Source organism: Falco naumanni, chromosome W (assembly GCF_017639655.2).
Source record: "Falco naumanni isolate bFalNau1 chromosome W, bFalNau1.pat, whole genome shotgun sequence".
Taxonomy (NCBI): Eukaryota; Metazoa; Chordata; class Aves; order Falconiformes; family Falconidae; genus Falco; species Falco naumanni.
The window spans coordinates 12230699-12254469 of NC_054079.1; the positions used below are offsets into that span (position 1 = coordinate 12230699).

Here is a 23771-nt window from a genome sequence, read left to right on the forward strand (position 1 = left end):
TAGCAACAACCAAAAACATCAGTGTGCTATCAACATTGTTCTTTCACCAAATCCAAAACACAGCACTGCACCAGCTACTAAGAAGAAAATTAACTCTGTCCCAGCTGAAACCAGGACAAAGGAATATTGTATTTTCCCAAGTATGGACCACATTCTCCAGATATTGTCACAAAAACTGGGCTAATGGCTGGTTCATTCACAGATTGTGTTTGCTATGCAGGTATAGACATTATCTTTGTAAATACTGACTCAACTACCACAAGAAGGACCCTGTTCTTCCTTATTATGCCCTTGCCATTATTACGTCTGCAGGACTCTGGGATGAAATAGCCCCTACAAGCTACTCCCACAGAGAGTGAGAGAACTGGAGAGCCAAGCAACTAAAGGAAAACAAAGTGACAATTCTGAAGAGTGTTTCATGCAAGGGGAAACGCAGGACAGTTTTTTTTTCCTTTCCCCAACTCAACATTTATTTTTCTGGGAGCAGAAGTAATTGTATTGAATGCACTCAGATTTCCCTGCATAGTGAAGCAATGTAAGGCAATAGGATTCTTATTATTCAGCTTCCCTGAACATTTCTCTGAGCTAGAAACAATGCCCAGATCCCATTTGAGATGACAATTAATTTGCATTTGTAATGTTAACGCAAAGTCAGGGAATATGCACTGAACCCAGCTTTGACTCTTCCACTGTTTTAACTATTGGCTTGCCCTGACTCATTTTTGGACTATTCACTTTTCCCGGACTGACAAAGGTCTATATTGAGGTCCTTGGTCTTACAGGCAGCTTCTGGCCCTGTCTGTCTTTCAGGTATCAGCATGCACCTTGTATGAGTGGAAGCTAGGACCCAGAGAACAGAGGCTTGAAGGTTTTGGTGCAGGATTTCCTTAATTTTAATAAAAACACTGAAAATTTGCCCATCAAGAATCTACTCAAGACTAAGATACATTTGTTTGTCCCCAGCTCCCTAGGTAGTGATCTTGCATTCAAAATAAGGTCTTTATTTCCCTGTTTCTGCTATTAAATTTGAGAGTAGTTCTGGGAAAATCTCTTTGTTTTCATTTTTTTCATCTCTCCATCTGCAATCCAGGGGAATTTGGGCTTTGGTTGTATTGATATCCCATTCTCAAAGAACATGCTATTACAGTAATAATAGCAGAGCCATAGCTGCTGTAACATATTAATTCAAATATTGCCCAAGTAATAGTAAGTGGTGGTGTTGGCCTCAATTCAAGTTTGGGGAAACTGAGGCACAGATAAATTAAAGAGGAACATAGCCTGGAATAGACTCTGGGAGTTGTTACCATTTGCCTTGCAGCACAACGCAACAGAAAGCATGGTCCTTTCCTCTGATTCTGGAATTTTCTACAGTGCTTTCAGAGCCCTACTCCATAATCCTGACTCCAGAGGACTCTTCACAGAGTGCTTAAATTGTATTAAAGAACAAGATTTGGAGTTCAGTTCACTCAGAAAATGCATGTGTGTGTCTGTGTGGTTGCATATTTATGCGTGCAAAATATGGGTGTGATTCCTTAAGTACAAGGTGAAGTGCCTATCACAGAGAATAGATCTTAAAAGGCCTTTCTGAGCTGTTAAGTGAGAAAGCAAAACTGGGAAGAAAAAAATAAAGTAAAAAGGCAGCCTTCCCACCATGCCCAGCAGCTCAAATTAAAAAGCAATTGTGTATGTAAGAAAAAGAAAGCTTTGGAAATACAGAGATAAGTGACATTTGTTGTGAAATGCCTCCCCCACTCCTGTCCCCATGTGACAAGGAAATCAACTGCATGCCAGGGGAACTTCAGGCTGGATTCAGGCAACAGAAACATTTTCAGGTCAAGCTTCATTTGATGTTACCTGGAGTCCCCCAATTAACTGGCAGTGGTCAATGGTGCCGCTGCCATCACTCCCAAACCACTTGTGTCTCCACAACAGCTCAAAGGAGATGTGGACAGGAAACCCTTCACGGTTTCTCCTCCAGCAAACACTACCACTAAAATGCCACACCCCCCATCCCACCACACTTTACCTGAGGGCCCTGTGTGTGATGGCATCTCCATCCCAAGAGCCTGTCATTGCTTTCCAGGGAGAAAACCTACAGGAGGGTTTGGGAAAGAGGACAAACTGCCCTCCCCCTCTCCAGGAGAGCACGTGTGAGCCAGGACCCTGCCAGGACTCTCTCTACTGCTCTGGTTCACTTTATGGAGGAGCAGGGAGCCAGGCAGGCAGTGCTGCCAACATCTGGGGATCTGAGGTAGCTGACAGCTGTCAATCAATGTTAATACAAGTGAGAGAGACTCAAGTGAAAGGTACACCAGCAAGAGTGCTGGGTGCCTAGCATGGGTACAGGGAAACCAAATGAAGTATTTAAAATTCCAGAGCGAGTGTGACAGAGTATTTTTCCTTGTCTTTGGTGGAGTTGAGGTCACTGCCTCATCTCCATTCCCATCACCCAGTGAGGCTTCAGAAATGTCTGCATGGTGCCAGATCCAGCCTGGCACTGACTGCTGCCTTGGAAGTGCTGAAAGGCTGACAGGATGGGGACTGCTGCTGATTTACTTCCTCACTACTCATTGGGTGAGGGGCAAGGTAGGAAAGGGGGATTATTGAATGGAGTGGGGAGAGAAGAAGAAAGGTGGAAGAAAAGATAATAGAAAGCCCCCACTGCCATTGTGTTGTTCACTAGAAGGCTCCCTACAGAATTACGCTGTCATCTTGCAGGAAAGCATGTAATAAGTGAAAATACAGTGTCAAAAGGATTTTTTCAGGCTTTGACAGCTCATAAATTACAGTTTGTTGACTTCTTCCTGAGTCTAGATTTAAATTAATAGCAGGCATATATATATTTCTTTCTCCTGAGCAGTAGCATTTGTGGAAGTGACACAGTTTCTCATGTCTCTATCCCCCCATTTCCTGCCCTCCCTCCCTTACAAGTAGTCTCACCCCAATTCAGATCAGCTCAACTGTCTCTCAAACCCTAGGGTGTGGCAGAGCAGTCCTTCTGACACTGCCTCTCCCCAGCACACAAGCAGAGCAAGAAAAGTTAAAGAAATTCACTGTTCCCTATAGCAAATGGTGTGGTAAAAAATCAAGAGGTATTTGGCAGAAAATGGTCCTAGGCAAGTAAAAGTCAGAGATGCTCAGGTAAGCGGTGATGGTTGCAGCATCTGAAGTGAAAGCAAGTGAAAAGAATAGGCCTGCCTTCTAAATAAATCAAAAGGAGATGAGATGGCCACCAATGAAAAAACGATGTGCATTGCCCTTTCCATAAAACTGTAGGTGCTCACCTACAGTGAGAATAAAGGTGACTGTGAATGGATGGATAAATGGATAGACAGACAGTATTATATAATGGCAAACAGAATAGACAGAAGATCATAGCTCCAGAAGGTGAATGATGAATGACATACCACTTATCTATAGGATGACGTACTTATGTTTATCTAAAAGTTGGGAAACGTCCAAGGACCCTTATTGCTAACATGACGGATGTACTAATTGCTAAGTCCTTGGATTTGTCATCTTTAAAAAGGCTATCTGGTCCTAAGTTCCTGTTGTTTATGCAACGTGGCAAAGACAAGGACTTAAATCATGGTCACTAGTTTAGCAAGATATGTAAATGAGTTCCCGGAATTGTAATGAATATGTAAACGATTTCCCAGAAAGTTAATGAATAGGTATGAATTGCTTGTATAAAGAGGGGACTGAAAAATCCCCTCAGTATACATGACTTTGGTGGAGCGATCCCCCATGCACCCAGTGCTGCCGAATAAAGATAACCTCCCCTCCGCTCGTGATTCTTCAAATCAAAGGTAGTCATGTTTTTACACTCTGCCTATCTGAAATCTCTTGCAAATACTTCCATTTAGATGCAATGTTAGCCTGCATAGTGAGTTTGCTGATCTCAGCTGAACGGCTACTAGTATTTCACTGCTAGGCAAAATGATCTGGGAAGATGAAAGTTTGCACACCACTTCCAATGTGTTGGTGAACAGGAATGCTCAGCACCACCATATCTGCACAGGTCTGGAGTAGTTTGGTGGTCCATCAAAGCATGGTAGGTAGCTGGTGTGCTGGAAAAGACCTGTCTTTCTTTTGTGTAGTGATGCATTTATCAGTTTGGGGCAGGACAACCTAAGGTCTGTCTGTGCTGTTGCTCTGCAGTTATGAGGAGCTCAGCCTGCATCAGTGACATCTACAAAATTCCTAGGCAACTGTGGATTTGCAACATGTAGGTAGCAAAATACATCAAGTGCTTTTGGGTCCTGCAGTTTGAAAAGGTCTCATATAAAAATGGGTTATTAATTGTATTAATGGTTCCTGCTACAAGTTGTAGTCTGTAGCTGCCTAAGAAGCTAGGTGAATAGAATATTGGGCTGCATGCTTGGCAACTCCTGTGAAAAAGCAGTCCAGCACACATTTGTTTTTGGGAGGGAGGCAATGACTCAGAGCTGGGAGTTGAACATTTTCCTCATTTGCCATAGTAACACAGCAAAAGGGAGTGAAAAGTGCAGAGCCAGAAGGAACATGGGTCCTGACTGCCCTTACAGAGGTGTGTGAAGGGATGAGTGCAACAATCACACATTTCAATCATTTGAAAGATCTTTGAACTTTCACTACTAGCTGCATTAGCACTGGTGATGAAGAGCAGTCATGTTACTCTGAGAAAGCAGCTCCTTTTGAAGTGCCGTGGACTGTGGATTTAGTCACCTCTTGGCTTAACAATCCCTGTCAGATGCCCTTAGCTGTGGGGCTGAGTGAGCTCAGAAGGTGGGGAGCGAGGGGCTCTTGCTCAAGCTGAGCGTGAGAACAGCAGGAAATCTAGCAGTCCCAGGTGTTTGCCCTGCAGAGAGGCCTCCTGTGAGCTAACATGGGAATGTTTCTCATTGACGAACTCCTTTACAAAATGGCCAGCCACTGTGGGATTCAATAAGATCTCCGAGTGCTCCCGGTGTGGGGTCTGGTGCAATGACTGCAACGATACAGGAGGGATAGAAACGCAATTTCAGCTCATCCAGGAGGGAAATAGTCTATTTTGTGCTAAAGATTCATACTCTGTAGTTACATGAGGCCCAAGTTTGACTGTTTAGAAGGTGGTGCGGTTTGGATATGCTGCTGTCTTGAATGGGGAAAATATCGGGAGAATGATCAGAGTGTGAGTGAAGTTATGCTAGCTCTGGAAAAGGGTGAAACCCTACTGGCAGCTGTGCTGAGCAGTGTAGTACTCATACAGTTGCAGGTTACACTGATTTTATCCAGAGCTGTTAGAAATGCATCTCCCAAAACAAGACTCCCACTGACTTCACACATAGAGCTAGGGGCTCTAGATGCTTAAATCTATTAGCTGTGACTCATGTCAGGAAAACCTGTTCTGGAGAACACACTTATTTGGAATGCATCATTCAAAGGAATACTTCCACAGTGGTGATCCTATCTTGGTGGGTGTGAGGCACTGTCATTTGCATTTTAGATGACAATTTGTGCAGCAATGGATAACTATCAATCAGCCTCTCTCACAGCTTCCCACATACCTGTATCAGCACACTTTCTATTGGAGTTACTATAAAAAGAGTGTAAATGTCTTCCAAATAAGTAAATTAATTCATCAGCTTCACAAATCTGCTGAAGGACCTTTTCCATGACTTCCAGACCACAGCAGTAGAAAACTGCTTTCAGATAATAGATAGCACCACCAGAAAGATGGTACCGATATCCTGCCTACAGATTTTTTTCTTAATTTTAGCTCACTATTTCACATAAGCTCTTGCTCCTGACTCCTCACTAGGACTATCTAATCTGTTATGCCCTTACAGCCCTCTGTGCCTTTGATGAATACATACTGCAATCCCCAGATTTATGATTTGCAAAACAGCATTTTGCAGAGGACACAAAGGCAGAAGTGACAGAAAAATAAGGCAACCTTTCACTTAATTTACCAGTCCTTGAATTTCCCATTTCAAAGAAACAGCCAGAAACAGGAAGCATAAAATTTGAATATGAAATCCCGGGCATTTTAAATAAATGGAAAAGTTAACCACAAAGCTGGCTCCCCTTGAGGATAACAAGAAAAAAACAGTGCTGAGACCTGTTGATCCTGGATGGATCTTGTTTTATTAGGAAGAACCAATTGAATGAACTGATAGACAAAAAACACAGCAATACAATCTTTATTAATTTCCTGTTTCTCTTTTATTAACTGAATGTTTTTCTTTGCAAAAAAAGTGGGTCTAATATTATGCTGTAGCCAAATGAGACCCATTTAATCACACTCAGTGGGTCAGGGTCTACATTAAACCATGTGCTGTTGAGTTGCACCTGTATTCCCCTGGCAAAGGCATCATTAGCTGGCAAACCGCATCCTGATGTTGCTGAAGACTGAGCAGCATGTATGACACACCCACACACCCACACCCCACCACTCAACACCCCTCCCCACACACACCACACACACACAGAGCTTGGAAATGGTAATAGTTAAAGCAACAACCAGGCAGGAACCTCCAAAGTAGACTTGTGAGCTAAGAGTGAGAGACGCTAATTTACTGTTGCCCATTAGACTGTCTCCTGGCTAAGGATAAGTTGTTTTCATGATATATATCTGGCATAATTATTTTCAGGCATAGAAATATTTAAATAATGAAGCTCAGAAGGTGTGATTTTTGAGTGGAAATCTCATCTATTTAGGTATTTGCAGCACAGGTCGTGATGAGGTCTCAGCTTCAGGCTCAATGAACCAATGAGACCTTTAAGAGGGAAAAATCTCCCATGTCTGTGAAATCTGTGGTTTCCTGCAGCTTCTAGAAAGTTTTATGCAGCCTCTTATTAGCAAAGTTCTGCTGTACCACAAATCCCACCTCATTAGATATTAGTTCATTACATATTACAGCTCCATGTGAAAATGAGTCATGGATATAGCAAGTCCACACCTCTTCTGGAGAGGGAACTGGTTAAATTCAAGGCAGACAATTAATCTCCCTATAGGGGATTTGCAAAGGAGTCTGTGCAGAATGTGGTCCTATTTCAGGAATATTTGAATACCAAACTCTCTGGTTGTGTAGGAAATCTCAGATGCTTTTTATTATTGTTCTCATGTAAGACTGATCACAGTCTCAGAGTCGAGTACCACCACTTTTTTCATCAGCTTCAATGATGATCTTCAGGAGAGTCATAGCCACTTAGAAGCATGTTTCTTTTTGTTTGGAAGTCCTTCTCCTAATTACCTTAGTAACCTGCACCATTAGCATATTTTCACCTCTTGTGGTCAACATTTGAGGTCATGATTGCTATGCTCAGTTCCTTGCACACAAGCATGCACGATGACGCCCAGAGTGTCACAACTGACCATGTTCGCATGCGACGTCCTCAGCCAAGCAGCTGAAAAGTGAAAGCATAAAAGAGCTCGACCTCCTCTTTGCCCTTTGGTTTTAGGTCTTCTGGGTCAGGCCTGGGGGTAGATTACACTGCCTGTCTTGTGACAAATCAGAGGACTGTTATGCACAGGGCACCAAGTCTGACAGATCTGACCATCATGAAATGTACTAAGGGGGGTGGGGTGGTGTATGTATTTTTTTATTTAATGGTCCTCTAGGACACTGAACTTGTGTTATGATCAGAGGCTGATGAGTTAAGGATATGGAGAATTAAGCTCAGGTAAGCATCATTGCCAAGGGCTACAATAGGTTATTATAGTCTGTATAGTATTTCCAGAAAAATGCTTTGAAATCATAGAGCACCTTCTGTGTGAGGGACAGGGAACTCTTTACCATCAAGGAGGCAACGTGGAAAAGAAAGGAGAAAGCTTTTAACCCCTGTCAGTTATCTGTCTGCTTCTCAAACCAAGGCCCAGAAAATCTCCCCCTGTAATTGATGGGATGCCTTTGCTATAACATAGTCCTGACAGCTCCTCACTCCCCGGCATTGAAGCACTCGATTGCATGTGTGCATATGTGTTTGCATTTAAATCCAAGCAGTTCAAGCAAAATTTGGCACCACCTACTCAGCATTGCATTGATAATCAAATAAAAAACTCAAGAACTCTCCCAAGGTGTATTAAGGTCCTACCACCCCACACCACTTCCCTACCATGCATTGCAGAACAAGTTATTTGCCTTGGCATGCAGTGCAAAGGAGTTTTCTCTGCTAGATTTTTTTCTACAAGGACTAGTTGTTTCTGAGAATTGGGAAGAGATAAAATATGTATTGTACAAGATGAAATTCAACATCTAATTCAGAAAAACTAGCAAGGAACAGGTTTGGTGTAACACTCTTCAAACTGCTGTCTGCTGCTTCTAGAGCACCTGGTGCTTCTGAAAGCTTGATCAAAAACAAGCTATCAGATTCAAATCCTATCTTCTTTAAACAGTGTTGCTTTAACTATTTCACATAATGTGCCCACCTTCATATCTCCTCTGAGATGTAGCTGCAACCTAACTAAGCACACGAGCTGAAAAGGGGACTGGTTCTGTTGGAGATGATAACACTGCAGTTCTGGCCGAGCAAAGGACAAGGCAGCAATATCTGCATGCTAGTGAAACCTAAAACCACAATTTGTGCACATCATCAGACATTAGACGGACACAAACACAGAGCTCAGTTAGGTGTGATTAAAGCAGGAAAAGGAGTACTGGAAAGAAAGAAAGCAAGAGAGAGAAAAAGAAAAAGAATTAATGTGATGGGGAAGTGCTCAGTCCTGCATTTCTCTTTTAGTATAGTGACAAGCAGCAGGATAAAGTGGACATACAGAGACAGGGCCGACAACAATTGGTGCTTTAATCCTGTTGTTGGTGTGCTGGTCCACTGTTTCAGAGTCAGACTCTGCACAGGCTGAGGGCAAGTCCTGAGCAAGAGCAGGAACTCCCGGGTCTCCCATATATTTAGTACTCTGTTGGCTGTGCAGAATAGGTGATACCTTCTAGCAAACTAAAAAAACTTATTTCTTTCAAGAAAGTAAAGAAAAGTCAGAGTATTTTGAAACAATGATTTTCTGTGTTTTTCCTCAATTTCCTAGTCAGCCCCACTGACTGCTGGGATTCCTGAGGAGTAGGATTCTGCAGAGAAGCCAGGCCTTTTGAGGGGGCCTTGAACAGCACAGAAGCAAGAGCTATACAGCAGGGTCCAAGCACACGTTTTGATAACTCCACAGACTGGCTGAGAAATGCTCCAGTGCTATGAGTGGGAAGATGCTCCTGTATTTATTGGAAAGAAATTCAGAAGAGTTGCTCATGTAACTCTTGTACTGTATCATCTCACCACATGAACACAGGCTCCTACCATCTTGTAAAGGCATTTATGTGCATTCCAGCACCGTGGTTTCTATTAAACAGATCTGGTACTGGATCACTGGAAAAAGGCATATCCCTTCCTTGATCTTGGAGGGTCAGAACCAATTAGCATAGTCCTTCCTACCTCCCCTGGGGTCAGGATAGGGTGTATGGCAGCCAAGGACTGATCTTGCCATTCAATGTCATTGGTATGACACAGCTGAGCCCCTGATGACATTTGCTGATGTGTCCGGAAGGATCATGACATGCTTCCCTACATGTATAGGTACATTGTGGTTATGCCAAAGGAGGCAGAGGGCTCATAACATTTTCTAATATGACATTTAAGACCAAAAAAAAAAGTGAGCTGCAGCAGAACAAGACAAATTAATGTAGTATAACAATTATCTTAAGGAACATCAGATGTCCAGAGAAAATAAAAATTAAAATAAAAATAATTATTCTGCCAAAGATTCCAATGTAAGTTTATATATATATAACCATACATGCATACATCTATGTGTGCACGTGCCTATAAAGGCAGATTGTCAGCTGGTACTCAATGGTAAAGGTCCACTGAAGTATAGAAGGTATATGAAAATTCTTAAACATTCATTACCTGTTTGCTTTCTGCATGTATGATTTGAACACATTGACTACAAGTCATTTGTGTATACAGGTATGTGCATGTGTTCACTCTCTCGTACATCTTGGATACAGAAATTTTTCAAAGGTGACTAGAATGGGCAAAGATTAGGAAGAAAGCTTGTGTGTATGGATATGGCAGATATCTGGAGACATATAATATACCATATTTTATGTATCCAAAGACATATCTATAAGCATCAAGAGATGGAAGAATTGAATGATGCGATTCATAGGGCTTTGACTGCATGTAAGAGAGAGAATTTAAGGAAGAAAACTTCCACTGAATGGCTTCTTGGCATGGAATTTCTAAAACTGAAGAACTGTCTTAAAAGAAAGGATGTGGAAATACCACAGTCTGAGCACAATACATCTAACATGCACAATTATGGAATAGCTGAAATAGAGACAAGATCTGGTAAATATATATGGGTTTAATATTATCAAATCCCACTTTTCTTTGAAGTCAATTTTATAAATACTGAGATGCTTACAGGCTACTCAATATTGCAGAAGCCATTGTTGTATAGCTGTAAGAAGTGTGGCACCATCAGCATATCTGCCTGCATCAAATAACTCATCCTCTTAATGAAGCCGTACTTCTGGGGTAAGATTTAAATTGCAGGTTAAAGTACCCACATTTTGTATCAACAGATAGACTGGCCATTTAGATTGTCATAGCCAGTGGAGAGAGAGTTCTACAGTTAGGGGAGCCCAGTATATTATTCCACTTACTCTATGGTGGACATCCATATTTGGTCAGCTGCATTGATCTCTAGACCAATGCTTCTTCTGCCAGGCCAAGGAGCATTGCTAGGGTGTACAGAACAAAATTCAGCCTGTTAATATCACATCAGACATCTAAATCTGAGTACATCACCACCATATCCCTTCACAGCCAACAGAGGTATTTGTGCCTCCAAAGGCTGATTCATCCTATCAACACTGTTAACTAAGAAAGGTCTGGCAAGGTGCTCTGGACAAGTGCCCATCTCTTTCAACTAAGTATGACATAACTGTAGAGAAGTACCTTAGACTTAACAGCTAATATTCACATAGCTAAATTTAGGTGAGATCAATCCTGCTCATAGCACATAAATAAAAAATGCACATAATCTTCAGTCCTTAATGGGTCTTCCAGATATGTTCTCACTGGAAGTGGTATAGATATGTATCATAACTTATCTGATCAATCAGAAACAACCAACACAGCTGGAATGGTCAATACAAAAAAACACAAGGATTTTCTTTGTGATAAAATCTACAGAAGTAAAAAACTGCTCAAAATATATGTCAAGTTACTGTTTGATGAACCCTTAATCTGCTTGCACATAGTGCATGACGAGGAAAAACAAGTCAAAAGGAACTGGGAAAAACTATTATTTGCAAAGCATTCCATTGTTAACACAATATATAACTTTTACCTGCAAAACAACTTGCTTAAAGAATAAAAGCATTCAAAAATGTAGCGATAGCCAGTAAGACTCTGCAGCTCCTGAGGTTTCAAGATATTTTATAGAAATAATATTTTTCACATATGCAGCAGGTTTCACCTGAAAGTCTCAATGCATTTTGTAAATAGATATGCATTAACTAATCTTCATAGCACCTCTATGAGGTAAGCACTGTAACTATAATTATCTTGATTTTAAAGATGATGCACTTGAGACTCAGAGAACTGAAATAACTCCCCCAAGTTCACACCATGAATCAGCAGCACTGTAGTGACTGGAATCCAGTGGTTACACCACCACTTCCCTTTGCTAACTTGGATGATAAAAGTCCCTTTGCTTAAAGTAACAATAGGCTCCACATGGAGAAAAGAGCTGCTCTGGGACTTCACACTTTCTTGTGGGTAAAGCATTTTCCACCCTTTGAAGAGGGGACATGATAAATTCACACAGTATTATTTATTATTAATACACTCATTAGCATCTGCACCATTACCACTGGAGGAACATTATCAATAAACAGTGTTGGTTAGCAGGTCAGATACAGTATCAAACATGGCCACTTCTGGTGGCTGTTTACTGCTTAAAAGAATGAGTTCCTTAATAAGCAGTTCTTAAGACTCAGACAGCAATCATGCTTCCTGCACATCTTTTGTCTTCATTTAATATGAGATACCTGTTGTATCTTGTAAATAATCTGTGGTTGTCCGCACTGGGGAAAACGCAGTTTGATATAATGTCAGCCTGAGCTGGAACTGAGAAAGCTGAGCTTGCTGTGAAGGGGATGATCTCTCAAGAGCCCACATCTGAAATCTTCAACCTACTCTTACCTTAATAAAAAGTTAACCTGTTGGCATGTAAATGGCAGCGAAGAAAAAGGGTTGACATATGGCAAACGTGGGTGGTAGTCAGTGGTAACACTTGTTAATGCTGGAGGTACTTGGGCTGTCAGAGAGGCTTCTGCAGGGGTGCCTGGTGGTCTTCTATCTCCTTAAAGTAATAAAGGTACTTCATAGGCCAGATGATGCATTTTGAAAACATTTAAAAAGGACCCTCTTTGCTGCTTTCATCTAAACAAATTCCTTCAGATTATTCAATTCTGTTCTTCTCTGTTCCTTACATGGAGACCATCTCCATGGGCTACCTTTGTTTATGGCAATCTATGCTCCAACAGTGTGTCTTGATTTTTATTTTTGGTGAAAATTGTGCATATTTTTATATTATTATATTATTTTCTACTGCCCTGGGATTTGGAAAAGTATTTTCACCTGGTAATATCCCAGCTGTGTCCCTGCAGAGCCGTACTGTATCTAGGTATGTGTCTGGAAATCCTGAAGGTTTTCTCTTCAGGCTCTTTCAGACTATTGCCAGTATATTCATGTCAAATGATACTAGACTTCACCCATTTTCTTCAGTACATAGTAGCTCAACCTCCATAACAATGTTTTAATATTCTCCTTTCTGATGTGGCAGAGAACAAGAAAAGAAAGCATTCCCCAAGCCACTGAGAAGGCAATTGGATCTTGCGGCGAATGAAGAGACGGGACGCAGCTTGATGCAAGCAAATGTCAATTTATTGTACAGAAGCACGAGTTTTTATACACTTTCAGAAGCTGCGTGTTTTAAACTAATTGGTTCTTGAAGCTAAGCATTGCATACTAGGCAATCCCTGATTGGTGGTTAACTACCAGCAATTAACAGCAAGGTGTTACCTTTCCTTGGCGCCAGCCGTCTCCCACTCCCCTGTGCTCTGTAAACACGTCTCATCGTGTTAATTGTTGTCTAGACAAGCTCGAGCACATTCCCCTCAGCTAACTGATTGCCATGCATGGTCCTAGTTTCCAGCCCACTCCTGCAGGATCTTGTAAGGATCATCACATAGGGGCATTTTGGGCTGACATCAAAGGCCACAGCTAGTTCCCACTTCACTCCAGGAAGGCATCACCCCACAGCTCAGAGACAGTTGGATGTCAAATGTTCCCCAAGGCCACTTCTGCGGGAGTCTGTGATTACCTAATTGCCCTCACCCCCATGCAGATACTTGGTCCTTTACAGTGGAAGTCAGTGAAGGAGAACCTGTCTGCCTGCGTTTCCTCCTGGGTATCTAAGTCTAACAGAAGAGACACTCAGTTTTACTCTGAAGGTTAGGATTTGTCCTCCTTCCTTGCAAATTTTTGGCTGAGGAAATTGGTCACGTGGGTGGCAAGCTCTGACAACAGAAGGTTGTAAGAGTCATTCAAAGCCAAATCCTGCCTTGGGCTCTGCACCATGCCACTGTTTTGAACATGTGCAGTCCCAGACTCTCTGTTCTTCCAAAGATGCCACACTTCCTTTTTAATTTTAATATAGACTTAGTTTCAAATCCAGCTCTCAGCTGTGCCTTCAGGATGTTTCATCTGAGGGCACTAACATATGTGTGGGCACATCTGAAAGCAAGACATGTGCCTGAGCTCCCTCCCATACACCATCCTACTGGGGATGGACCTCTACTACTGGGCATCGCACAGGCTCCCTGAAGACAGCACAGGCACTTTTTATTTGCTTCTTTTTCTGGAAGTATATTTAGGGAAGAGGGTAAGAGAGAAGAGAGACAAAAAGCAAAAGAAGCCTTCAAAGTCAGGTGAGAGATGGCTTCAAGCTCTGTCTGAAGCATCATGTGCTTCCTTCCCTGCCTTTTATTCCCCACCATTTCTTCCCCAGGTTTGAAAGATGCCCTGAGGTAGGTTGCCATATTTGCATAGATTCACTTGTAAAAGGAAAATTCTGCTATTGCGCATATCACTGTTTATTGCCACTTTGTTATGGGCACCTGGGGAGTCCATAAAGAAAAGCAAAGAAAAAATATAATGTAAAAAGAATTGCAAACAACAAAAGCCATATCGCATTTCTCAGGAAGCCCTGAAATATGGATGCCTCAGAGAGAAGGCACAGGGGTAAAGCTGACACACAGATACAGCTCTTAATGTAACAGACAACCCCACACCTGCATCCTATCCTAATTACCATCTTTGTTTACAAGTCTATCTGATTGTGTGGATCTTTCCAGCTACTTTAGCATCATTTCATTTTTAGTGCAAATACCGATCATCTAAAGTAGCTTGAAAACTGAACAACAGAAGAGAAATAGGGAAAAAACCCCACTTCATCTCCCAACAAAACATGATAACTATCTACCCCTTCTAAAAAGCAGAGAAATTTCCTCGCTGTAAGCTGGCATGGTGTTCAGGAAGCACGGGTGCAGCTTGCAATCCAATGGTGGTCTGGATTACTTGCACGTGGCAAAGGTGCCATAGGACTTTCTGAAAACCTCGTGCTCTTTGTCTTGTGGCTCTCACTTGTGACTGTAGGTGACTAACTCTGGAGGATGAAACTGGTTCACCTGTACATCCTCCCAACCTTGCCTTGGAGGTTTTTCCCTGTTGCAGGGCCATTATGGTTGTTCATACAACAGCTGCTGAACTCCTGCAGTTTACAGCTCTCCTACAAAGTTTAAAACACCACTGATTTGGGATTCCACCTTGGATAATGACATCTGGTAACCAACATCACCCTGTACAGCAAGGACCCATGACTCTTCACTGTGAAACTGCCAGGCTATATTTCTACCCTTTAGCTGACAGTATTTTGGAAACTGAAGAGAGTCTTCAATACATTATTTTATGATTGTACAAGTTGCCAGTCTCGAGGTTCTTTGACTAACTTCTGCCTTCTCCAGGAACAAATGGTCCTGCTTAAACAATGAGAAATTCCACTGATGCAAAATCAGGATCTAAAACATCCCCATGAACTCAAAAACAACATGACGATTCATGGAAGAACAATCCATTGAAAAATACTCATACAAAAAAAGTACCTCTGGCTCACGAAAACTTTGAGCTGCCAATTGCAGGAAACTAGGAAAGTGTTGCTCTTGTAATTTCCCCTCTGCTTTATCATTGACTGCTCTAGGGGATGGTATATGTGTGAGAGTGACTGTTGATCTGACAGACTATAATTGTTCTTATATTATATTCCTATGTTCCCTGGGAAGAATGAATCAATGCTGTTGGGAATGGGGGATTACTGCAAAACCCTGTAGAGAACTGCCCCCAGCAGTGTTTCACCATGGCAAATTTGTAGCGATATCCTACAACTGTTCTTGCTCACATTGCCAGGAACAGGGAATGGGAATGAGCCATCTACTTCTTGGCCTAAGTCAGGTGCAAGACAAGGCCAGTCCCCAGGATGGCACTGTTGGGGTCTGCAGTGGGTCTGCAGACAAGTTAGTTGACTTCAAAGACTTAGCCATGTACCTTTAAGACAGCCACAAATTGTCAGGTAAGTCAACAGGATGTGAAGAACCAGAACTTAGAACCGCAGCATACGGGCACCTACAGCAACAGCAAATAGCAAGCAAGAAGAACACAAAAAACTATCAGGATCTGAAACATGTACTGTCTAAAATATATAAATAATTTGTATAAACAATAAAGGCCATTTTGTCCGAACCCAGCCACGCAGACATAGTGTTTTTTCAGTCTGCGTCGACCTGCGCCACCACATGGCACTACTGTGTATCAGGGCAAGTAGAAGTGGACGTAAACAGGGTTTTCTTTTCATCATTCTCCCAACAGTTGCTCAAAAAGTTTTCATGAAGAATATTTGTGGAGAAAGCACCAGATATTTGAATAACACACAATATGTCACAGAAGTGTCTGATTCCAAGAAAAAGTCTGGAGGCTCATTTGGTTTTAAAAAAATGAAAATTCAAAATCCAAAGCCATTTTCAGCTGGAAGTAGAAAATAAATAACTAGTTCCACAGGAATTCTTTGAATGAGCTGGAAAAAATAGCCAGTTCGACAAGCAGAGCTATTTGCAGCATGTGTCTGTAAACAGGAAAGGTTGATGCAAGTTTGAAAAAGCACTTAGTTGAATGGTTAGTGTCAGCATGCTAATCTGGATTTGTACCAGAATGTGCTCAAAAACCATAAGACATAAATTTCTCTATGTGATAACTAAACTCTACAGTTTTGTTAGTAAACAGGAATATTATTAGAGCTAGTTAACCACCCCAAAATCTAAAAAAACCTTTCTTGCTTTAAAAGCCCTCAGAATATCCACCAAGTTCTCAAACACCAGCTCATGATGATTTTTTTTTTAGTCACACTGGATACAAGCATGCAACTAGAAACAAGGAACTAGCTTGTTCACTCCTCTACCCCAAAACACACTCTTGACTGATTACAAAAAGCTGAAACCCAGCATTTACAAAGAGGAAGGTGGTTTAACTCAGGAAAGTGAGCCGAGAGATGAACAGATAGAGCTGAAGGTGGTTGGACTGATGTTAGATCAGGGCAGTGCATAGAAAATTGCTAAGGTAAGATGCAGTTTTACCTATTGTACATCTGTATGTGAAGCAGAACAAATGAAATCCTTCACAGTGTGTTGTAGGATACTAATCCACTTTAAAGTGCATGGTACAGGGATGAGAGCAGTAGACACTGGTTAAGATAAATCTTTCCATTTTTCTGTACCTTCCCAGATTATTTATTTAATCTTTTTATTTATTTTTTTCATACTAGTGAAATTTTTGCGCATGCCCCTTCAATAATAAATTTGGGCAAGCAGTCAACATAAGCATGGAGATTGACCAGGGGTCCTCAAACTACAGCCTGCGGGCCGGATACGGCCCCCCAGGGTCCTCAATCCAGCCCCCGGTATTTACAGACACACACACCCCACCCCACCCCACCGGGAGTTGGGGGGGGAAACCAAGCAGCCGCAGATGACTGCCTGCCCCTTCATCCGTGTGCCAGCCCCCTGTTTAAAAAGTCTGAGGTAGAACCTGCTGATTACAGCCATCAGCTTTGTGTTAGAAACTGTCCCCCAAGTGCCAAATGTTGGCCCCTCAATGTAATGTTTATATCATGTTTAATTTTTAAAATTTGACATTCAACATTTCCTGTTTAAAAATGAATAGGCTTCATTATTTGATTGAAATGAGTGTTCAGATGGCTAATGTGTTTTATTATGGCCATAGAATTTTACTGTTATTTCCCCTCCAGATGCTGCTGTTCCAGGGAAGTCAAAGGGATTCAGTTTTCAGTAGGATGGGCTCTATCCAATGACATGGTATGGTATACAAGCTTGACAATAAGAGGCTTTCCCAGCCTGTGCATATGGCTCCTGGTAGGTTTTTCTTAAAATTGATGGGTGGCTGTTATGGTTCAGTCACCATACAGGAACCTCTCCCCCCTACCTAATATCTTTCATTTGCTATTGAAATGCCAGCTCCCATCTTTGGTTATCCTGTGATAACATTCTCTATCATTCAGTAATTGAATTTTTCAGACATTGTTTTCTCCCATGGTGCCCCTTCATGCATGGTAGGATTACCTGAAAGAGAGCTGCAATCCCATCTCAGAATGTTCCCTGAAATTTCTTCAAAACCTCTCCCTCTTGCTATGATCTTCACATATGGCTTTGACAAAACTGAGTGTTTTGAAACCAATTCTCATGTTGCTATGAAACTTGTCTCATTCTTTCCTGTGCTCTATTTTCTGGGTTTGTCTCTATCTTTTACTATCCTTATGTTATAGAAAGTTTGGAGCTGGGTGTGCTTTTACTGATCTCTGTAAAGGCATTAGGAGGGCACGGTCCTTCCCCATGACAAAGATTTCTCAGCACTGTTTTAATTGTGGTGAGGTGGAAAACAAGAATTCCATTTAGCTGAAAAAGTCAAGTTTTCATACATAGTTTTTGTTCTGGACCATTAACTTTCAGAAATGCTTGGGCTGACATCATCCTCCCCCAACACCTAACACCCATGAGCACAGACATTAGGATAAATCAGCAGCACAGGTGTTTCCCATGGCATCAGAATATGGCTTACATGTTGGAGAACATGCTAGTGCAAAAAGTCCGTTCTGGACAAGAAAAAACTGCCCAATAAAAGCTTTAACAAATCCACTATTTTTGTCACCAAAGTCTGAATTATGAAAAATTAACATTTCTGTCTGAAAAAACTATCTCCATCAGCACTAATTGTCTTGTGGATAATAAGAATTTAAGAAAGCAGCTTTTCAGCAGAATGTTTCAATATATCCAAACTAAATTTTATTAGCAGAGAATAATGGGTAATGGAACTGGAAATCAGTAACAGCTCTTTCCTATTAAGAAAAAAAAGCTTTTCTAACTTTGTAATATGAAGATATAGTCCATTTAACTCTTAAGAAAGAGTATAATAAGGAAACAAATCCTTACTGCAAGGTCATTATGAAACTCAATCACAAGACATGAACCCACTTCTTGTGGCAGGAAGCATAATTCTCAACATTTACAGATGAGAAAAAGCTATTTATAGGTCTTCAAATCCAAAATTTCTGTTAAAAGGAATTTCTCCATTTCTTCAACATGGACTGGAAACAGATATTAAGGGAGGTATTCTTCTCTATCTTTTTTTCATCCAGGATTTTACTTAAAACTAGATGGCCAGACTCTACAAAAATTGTGGAGACATATCCATAAAGTGATTAATCCTCACCTGTCTTAGGAGTGAATGAATGACCCTGTGGGAATACCTCTTTGCTTCTTTATTAACTGTTGAAGAATCTCAGATGACCAGCTCAGAATAGCCATCTAACCTTTAAAAGATAGAAGTTATGGAAGATGAACCCCCCTCCAATGACTTGCCCCAAACCAAGAATAAGACCAGAATTCTGCTCTTCTCATTTCCAGACCTGTGTTCTGCTGTCCGGCCAGTGGTGACCTCTGCAGTGGCAACACTTTTCCCTGAGAAAAAAACAAGAGCCTATAACATTTCCAATCAGATATTTTGCAACATCTTTTCAGTGCCATCGCAATTTCTAATGGTTTTGAAGTCTTATAAAATATATGTCTTTTGGTACATCTGAATTTGTTTTTTCCAAAGGCAGAAGCAAATTCAAAGTGAGCAGGGTGAGGACAGTAGTGTCAGACAGCACTATGAAGATGTCTTAGAGTAATTAGAAATGGATATTTGGCCTTCTAATGACATGAGACATTTCCCAGTTAGCATTCAAAAACTTTTTGCCTATCCTCATATTAAGTAATCCTAATAAAAGTTACAGCTCCTGCCCTTGGTGCCCTCATCCACAATCTATGAAAACTCACCATGAGCACTTCCTTTCTTGTACTTTGCATAAATTTGCCTTTGCTTGAATTTTGTGCACACAATATGGCTTCTACTACTTCCTGGGAGAGATTAATTACACAGACCTCTAAATCATTTTATTGCAGAAGTTTGAGTGGACACACACATCTCATCCAATCTCATGTTTGCCAGCCATGAAAATTACGTATGTCCTTAAGCAATAGAAAATGCTTGCAGCAAAAAGGACATACCCTGCTGAGTCTCTGAAGGTACTATATACTAATAATAAATAGATATGATTTCACACAAAGGCAGACATAAGAAAACTCAGAGTTGAGAGCCTCTAAAAGTTTAAAGCATGTATCTACCCCATGAGCCTATGTGCTCCTTCAACAAGATGTGATCTCTGCAATACTTGCTGTTACAGCACTGAGATGGTTGCCTTACTGTGGGAGGCTGAACCAGAGAAAATCACTGCAAGTCCCCTCCAGCAGCAAGACAGAGTATGTAGTCATATGATTGTGCTGTTCCTGTCTTCTAGACAGATATTTACAATATGCACTTACATGGTACTCCAACAAAAACAGGACAGGCCTTAATTGTATTTAATAATCAAATCTGCTGCTCTACTCAGGTACAGTACAGCTGGCAAGTCAGAATGAATATAAGAAATAAGTTCAATTTTTTTTTACCGGTCTTCTTGATTTTCCCTTAAACCCAATGCAAAGTACAGTAGGTATATATGATCCAGGAGGCATTCCCAGAGCCAAGATGTTTATATTAATAAAATAATACTAGAAATGGTATTATGCTAATGGAATCAGTCCCACTTGCATTCTGAAAATTTCTCTTCCATCTTATGAGTAATATTTGAAATAGAACTGATTTCCCTGTCCCTCTTTCTCTCTCCCCTCCTCCCTGCTTTTTCTCTATGACTATTACAAGGATTTTAATGATTTTAATTGAAAGACATTCAAATTGTAACACTCAGCAGCCCATGAGAAGCAATTATTTTTTTCAGTTGCTGATTACCATATCATTTTGTATAATTGTTGATGCCTGTTGTCTAATGTATCTCACCCAAAAAGCAATCACATACATGTTGAAAAATAAGAATAAAAATAATAATAATAAAAAGTCTAACAACACTTCACAACATAGACACAACCTTGAGGAAAGCACAAAACATAAGAGAAAATAACAAAAAAAAGACAAAAAAAAAAAAAGAGAGAACAGCCCATCTAACTCACTCATCTGCCCAGTAAGTGCATTTGCGGTGTATCAGACAGGCTTGACAGCAGGTGATGGAGGTTGGGGCTTTGCACATACTCTGAAAGGATTTTACTGATTGCAATTACTAACCCATGCTTTGACATAGCACACAATGAAAGACTATAATTAGACAACTATTATTCCTAACTGCTGGTACTAATTATGTTCATACAAATGCCGCTCACTTTGTCATTGCATTATTCATACTTGAGGTGCATTTGTGTATGTGAGTTTATGAAGGAAGAGGGGTGGCAGTTGTTTGTATTTGTGGCACTGAATAAATTATCTAGATTTATGTACACTGTCTCTATAAATCTATATTCCAATACAGAGTCATGTACATTTTTTTTCCGCCTGTATCTGCAGGCTTGCATAGATGGAGATGGAGCAGGAACCTTGGGATAGCACAGTGCAGTTCTCCTGGTCTGCACTCAGAGTCCACAGAAGGACTTACATTGACATTTCTGGGGTTTGGATGAAGCCCTGGATGGGTATGTGGGAGACAGGGATGTGGTTTTCTCTCCTTAGCTTTTGTCTTTTTAGGCTCTCTTAATTCTTTGCACCACATTTCCCCTGCACCACTGTGTGCTGAACAGTGGCTTCTGGATATGGTCTTGTTACAAAGAAGTTTAAGTACAGAATTTTTTTTTTAAACTGACAGAAGATTTTTTAAATGATTTTTAAACTGAAATTATTACCTCTACTTGGCAGACACAACACAGTGCTGTTGGCAACCTCTTTAAACTGGGAGTGTGGAGGGCTTTCACTGAAGTCAGAGCATATTGGCCATTGTATGCCTCTGGAAACTTTGGGATATAACTAAATGTGGGGAGCTATTCTGGAATAATTAATTTCTAATAACTAATATTAATAATGCTTAATGCTAAGAAAAAGTAATAGCTAGCAAGAATCGCTAAAGTTGATTAATTTGGGCTACAGCAGTCTGACTAAAAAAAAAGAGCTTGCAGAAAGGGAATTAAGAAAAGCTGTTCCATGTTAAATGTACACTATACATTAATCTGAACAAACGTATCTCTGTAGGAGAGCCCTTTTGATTTATTTTATCTTCTGGTAAAGGGCATTCTAGTTAAATGTTGCTAAAAGTTGAGTCACCAGTGGGACAGGGGCTTTGTACTCAGCGTGGGAGCAGAGCTGCAGGATATGCATTTTGGACTGCATTGAGCATTTCTCCCAGGAAAGTCAGTCACAATGAAATGCAAGCGTACCCATTAATGACAAAATCATAAAGCACAAAATAATACAAAACAAGAGTAATAAACCTCTCCAAGGAATTGCATCATTGTTAATAAAACAAGTAATCAATAGACCATTGTTTGAAAGCAATGCTTATTGCATAACTGCATAGATGGAGACATAGCAGCAGCAGCCTGAAAAAAGGGTGTCCTGAAAGTATCTACTCTGTGAGAATCATGAAATTTAGGAGGTCTTTTGCTGGTGGCCCCTCTACAGATTTGCTTTCCTAGAGAAGGGAACACCTAACCTTCTCTAGCCCCTAAATTCCAGTTTGTGATTTATCAGCGGGAAATAGCAATTTGGGTACTGAAACCAATGAAGACCCAGCAGACTGGGACGCGGAGGAGGTGCTCAAATGATCCACTTGTACTGATGTATGTGCTTCCACAGGTCCTCACTGTGGTTAGAGGAGGCAGGCTAGGGGAAAGTAATAAAAGCGGCATGCAGAGAGCCATGGCCAGGGATTGTGCAAGGAATTGCAGAAGCTCATGCTGCTCCTAGAGTTGAGGGGGTCTCAGCCAGGGGTTTCTCCTCTTATAGGAAGAGAAGGGAGAAGGAGAGCAAATAACACAATCTATTTTCCTACACCTTCTCCTTCTCTTCTAGGCCAATTACAGAAGCATTTAAGGCTTTTGAAAAATGTGAGTATCCTTGGGATGTTGAGACCAGCATATTGTGGCCCTGAATCTATTGCCAGGAATGATAAATGTGGTTTAAACCATGTTGAGAATTAAGCAACCAGCTGCAGCTATTCTGACCCCTGCAAAAGGCCTTGCAGCTACTCCAACTGCCGTGACAAGCACTGCAGCCATTCACACCACAGCGATAGGTATTGTGGCTACTTCAACTGCTGCAACAAGCATCATGGTTACTCGAACTTTGGCGATAAGCACCATGGCTACTCAAAACCTAGCAAGTGGCATTACAACTACTCCAGCCCCCACAACAAGTGATGCAGAAGACCAACCCATGCCAGTATCAGTTGCTCCTATACAGAAGAAGAAGCGGACATGGAAAACAGCTCGTTTAGTAAAGGACAACAAAGCAGGACCATCACAGGAACAGGAGGAAGAGGCATAACAAGAGGTAACCACTTCATCCCTATCCCAGAATGAGCTGCGAGATATGTGAAAAGGTTTTTGGCCATCATCCAGGTGAGCACACTATCACCTGGTTGCTTTGATGCTGGGATAATGGGACTAATAGTTTGGAATTAGAGGACAGGGAAGCCAAGCAGCTGGGATCACTTTCTATGGAAAGGAGCATTGACAAGGCAATTGGAAGAGGGACACAAGTCCTCAGTCTTTGGAGGCAACTCCTTTCAAACGTGAAGGAAAGGTATCCCTTCAAGGAGGATATTACATGTCACCCAGGCAAATGGACTGCAATAGAGAGAGGTATCTAATATCTGAGGGAATTAGCCATGAAAGAGATGATTTATGATGACCAGAACAATGCGCGGTTACCCACAGATCCTGACAAAGTCATATGGGCAGGACCCATGTGGTGGAAATTTGTATGGAGTGCACCATCTTCATATGCCAACTCATTGGCAATAATGAGCTGAAAAGATGACATGCCAGCAGTGGTAGATGAAGTGATTCGCCATTTCCTAGAATATGAAGGTAGCATGTCTACCTCCCTCATCTGAGCTGTGGGAGTACTAGTTCAGCATCTCAAAGAGGACAGATCCTACTCCCCACCTGTATGGACCCACATCTCCTCAGCTATTAACATTAAGCGCCCTTCTGCTTGAGAGGAAGAATATAGGAGGTACACAC

General features: G+C 41.2%; 1 protein-coding gene across 11 annotated transcripts in view; it reads right to left on the reverse strand.

Moving 5' to 3' along the window:
* The window catches only part of LOC121080478 (CUGBP Elav-like family member 4), an 817088-nt gene that overhangs the window by 226622 nt on the left and 566695 nt on the right, over positions 1-23771 (reverse strand). For 5 of the 11 annotated variants that reach the window (XM_040578511.1, XM_040578506.1, XM_040578502.1 and 2 more), the window contains exon 5: positions 14750-14769. The exons of the other annotated variants lie outside the window; for them this stretch is intronic. In XM_040578511.1, coding sequence (XP_040434445.1) covers positions 14750-14769 — 20 coding nt within the window. The remainder of the gene's footprint in view (positions 1-14749; positions 14770-23771) is intronic. 11 annotated transcript variants of the gene reach the window in all.